Source organism: Juglans regia, chromosome 6 (genome assembly GCF_001411555.2).
Source record: "Juglans regia cultivar Chandler chromosome 6, Walnut 2.0, whole genome shotgun sequence".
In the NCBI taxonomy this organism is placed as follows: domain Eukaryota; kingdom Viridiplantae; phylum Streptophyta; class Magnoliopsida; order Fagales; family Juglandaceae; genus Juglans; species Juglans regia.
Window position 1 is genome coordinate 8,318,806 of NC_049906.1, and position 3,957 is coordinate 8,322,762.

At 37.9% G+C, this 3,957-nt stretch overlaps 1 protein-coding gene across 1 annotated transcript; it reads left to right on the forward strand.

Moving 5' to 3' along the window:
- The first annotated feature begins 2,153 nt into the window (after positions 1–2,153).
- On the forward strand, positions 2,154–3,642 carry LOC109017948 (WUSCHEL-related homeobox 4-like). The gene is made up of 3 exons (XM_019000128.2): positions 2,154–2,456; positions 2,865–3,146; positions 3,261–3,642. The coding sequence occupies exons 1-3, from the start codon at positions 2,220–2,222 to the stop codon at positions 3,417–3,419; spliced, it is 678 nt and encodes a 225-aa protein (XP_018855673.1). The 5' UTR covers positions 2,154–2,219; the 3' UTR covers positions 3,420–3,642.
- The last annotated feature ends 315 nt before the right edge of the window (positions 3,643–3,957 follow it).

Sequence of the window (3,957 nt, forward strand, 5' to 3'; positions counted from 1 at the left end):
TATTGTCAAACACCATCTCTCTCTCTCTTCCCTTTTTCTTGTCTTTCTTCTGTTTTTGGATAAGTTGAATATTTTCATTGAAGAAAAGAGTACCCAAGTAGCTAGATTGCCGCGTGCATGGGGACATACTCCAGGATATTAATATACAAATTAAATGCCACGTACTGAAACAAAATTGCAACTACAAAACCTGCAGCAGGCATCATGCTGCATGCTACGAGACCAAGCATAAGAAACAAGGCAAAACTTTAACTACAAGCAATGATAATAATGCTACAACACATGAAGCGATAAGACATAGCGCAAGACAACATCCAATAAAACAAACGAACTAGCATGCAGCTAGGAGCTTGCTGTACGCATGAAACAGTTGATGAATCAATCCCACATAAGGAAACCGGATACTTGGAATCATCTATATATAATCAGCCTCTCAGAGTCTCCATGCCAGGAGTTCATGTCCAAAAACAGTGCAAATGACCTGTTAAAGCAATCTGTCAAAATGCAGCCAGAATTAATTAATTATTAATGAACCAGCAATTAATTGAATTGAGCCATTCCCGTGTTCAATGCATGATGGCTCAACCTAAACCACCAAAATACCAAGTCTTCGTGAATTTCATCAAAATCCAGAATAAATGCATCAAGTTTGGCTTTTTGACTACAGATGACAGGTCACAGATTACCCAACCCGCTAATTAAGCTCGAAACCATGTGTCAATCAGTACTTCTATTGAGACCCTCACTAGGCAGCTGCCATAAATTTAAAAGGGGCCGGGAATCTGTAATACTCCAGTTCTAGAAAGAAAGAATTACTCATATATGAGTAATTAGAATGCTAAGTCATACATGGTTACCAACTTATCATGTGAAACTAGTCCTTTTGGCTTTGTAAAGACATTGGAGATTGATCAAGTGCGACGCATTCATGTTATGTCTCACCAAGCCCTGCATTGGGTGAAAAAAAATATGATAGGATGTTAATGGAGTATGATAAAAGTGCATTTAGTATACCAAGTCCCATGTTGGTTCTTTACTGGGTGGAATTGATCAGTTTTATAATAAGGCTACAAATTAGGGTTTCGGTAGTAATTAACATTTGTCCTTGCTGAGTTAAGGTGAAGTTGTAATAGTCTGAATTGACTACTAAATGAGAATGGTGAATCATGAGATCCAATATTAATTATATGGGTTCCAATGTTAATCTTCACTAGTTCTAGGTACGTACGGATAATTAAGTGAAGGTATATGCCATAAAATATATGGACACTGATTTAAGAATACCTCATGTATTCACAGAATGTCTCACTATTATTTATTATTTTATTATTATTTTTTATTTACTTTTCACTATTATTCAATATTCTATCATTATTTTTTTATTATTTTTTTTTTATTATTCATAGAATATATCACTACCTAAATGCAATCAAATTTCATTTTGTTGGAGACTTTTAGGTTGTAGTTTATCAGCTTTACTATTTGCTAAATTGGAGCTAGCCACATGCAGTTTTAGGGGAAAAAAAGGAATTTGGTTTTTAATAATTAGAACGTGGATGGAGGAAAATTATAATGTGTACATTAGTAATTTGTTCTTGTGCACAGCTTGCTTGCTTTCACTAGTATTTTGGTTTGATTTTCAATCATATTGAGTGAGTAGGATTTATTTATTTATTATTTCAACATGCTCTGATCAAAGGCATAAAAAGAAAAGACGACGGCATTCATCAGTTACATAGTCTGGCTCTCACCCATATCCGTATCTTGAGAAAGCAAAAGAGTTCCATTTTCAAGTTTTGGGATTGGAAGAATCTTTCTCATTCCCTCCCCCCTCTTCACTTTATAGTGAAAAAGCTTGAAAGACAGCCAGAGAGGCCACCGAAAAGCATGTACAACTTATCATGAAAGCAAGAAAAAACGACCCGATTTGACGGGCCAACACACACGCACATACACCCACACGCTCATATATACAAATTCTCTCTCTCTCTCTCACCTGTTCCCCCATTTCAATCCCTCTCTACCTCTTTATTCGTGCCTCTTTTTTCCTTTGTTTATACATGGAAAAACCCAAGTCAACCTCACCTCATCATTTAGTCTTGTTTCTTTACGAGCACCCACCTCATTTCCCACTTTCATCATCATCACTTTAATTCATTCCCTGATCGTCTTTCTTCTTCTATATAATTATCGCACTCTTATCATCTCATCCCTTCACCATGGGAAGCAGCATGAAGGTACATCAGTTCGCACGTGGATTCTGGCCGGAGCACGAACCCTCCCTCACGCTTGGTTGCAAGCGCTTACGCTCTCTTGCTCCCAAGCTGGCTAATACCGTCGACAGTACTACTACAACTGCTGGTGTTGCGGCTTTTGATCTCAAGAGCTTCATCAAGCCTGAAAGTGGCCCCAGATCAAAGTTCGGTTCCTTTGACGAGAAGCGAGATTCACCCCAGGTACTACAACCAAGTTTATGATGATCTACTTGCTTATACTCCTGTACATGACAATCATACATATGCATGCAATTTGCGGTAACAATCATTATTGGTTCACGCATTTTATTCTTGTAACTGATACTCATAACTAAAAAGAAACCTTACATCCTATCGATCATCCCATGAGATATACATACTTCATATAAAATGGTGGGAGAACATGTAAGGATCGATAATGGAATGATGGAAATGAAAACCAGTGATACTGCTCCATGCTACCGTTAAAGTCTAAAAACAGTTATGTGGGATATTGCGACGTCGAATACCATAAAGACTTGAGTGTATCTTGTTAATTTTTTAAGGATTGGCTGTTCGACCGTGTGACACCACTTATGGCAAAAATATTTGCCAAAAAAATTAATGCAGGTGGAAACGCACCCAGGAGGGACGCGGTGGAATCCAACGCAGGAACAGATAGGGATATTGGAGATGCTGTACAAGGGCGGCATGCGCACTCCTAATGCACAGCAAATAGAACAAATCACCGCGCAGCTTGGGAAGTACGGCAAGATCGAAGGGAAGAATGTGTTTTATTGGTTTCAAAATCACAAAGCCAGAGAGAGGCAGAAGCAGAAGCGCAGCAGTCTTGGTCTTGGCCATTGTCCGAGAACTCCGGTCCCCATCACCACTATCACTTTGGAGACCAGGGTATATGCATGATCATAAGCTCAATTTCAAACCATTCAAAACTTCGTGAGTTTCTCAAAAAGAAGTCAAGTCATGAGCAAGGATTTTCATATCTTAATTCGAATAATATTGCAGGGGGGATTTGAAAGAGATCAGGAAGTTAGTCCATACAAAAGAAAATGCAGAAGCTGGGCATCCGAAAGCTTAGAAGAAGAAGATCAAAGCAAGTCATGTACAGATCAGGAGGGAGATAGAACTCTGGAGCTCTTCCCATTACACCCGGAAGGCAGATGAAGGGGTTTGGAATTTTTTTTTTTTTTTTTTTCTCAGCTTTGAGCTTTTGTTCCAGTCCTGTAAGCTGCTTTGATGTGCTTTTTTATTTTCTTTCTTTTTCTTCTTTTTCTTTGTTTCGGGAAAGAAGAAAGACAAAGTTTTTTTTTTCTCTCTCTCTTTGTACTCTACTGCTTATTATTCCTGACTTGTAATCAAAGGGCTAGTCACTCTCTTTATTCGAAGATCTGAGCATTTTCTTTTGACTACAGGGAACTTGTGGTTGAATCGAAGCTTTTTGGTTAAAAGGGAATAACATATGGACACTGAAGTCCACGCACTTACTTCCTCTTAAGCCCTATGCTGCGATCCCTTCATATTTTATGTTTGGAAACGGACATATCCTCTGTCCTTAATGCCTACAAGATTATGATATATTTCACATCTTGATCATGAGACTTTGATAAAGTAGGGCATCAATCAACTATCACAATTCTTTCATTTTTTTTTTTCCCTTTTTTTTATATATATTTGCATGATTGACATGCAACTTTTATTAGAA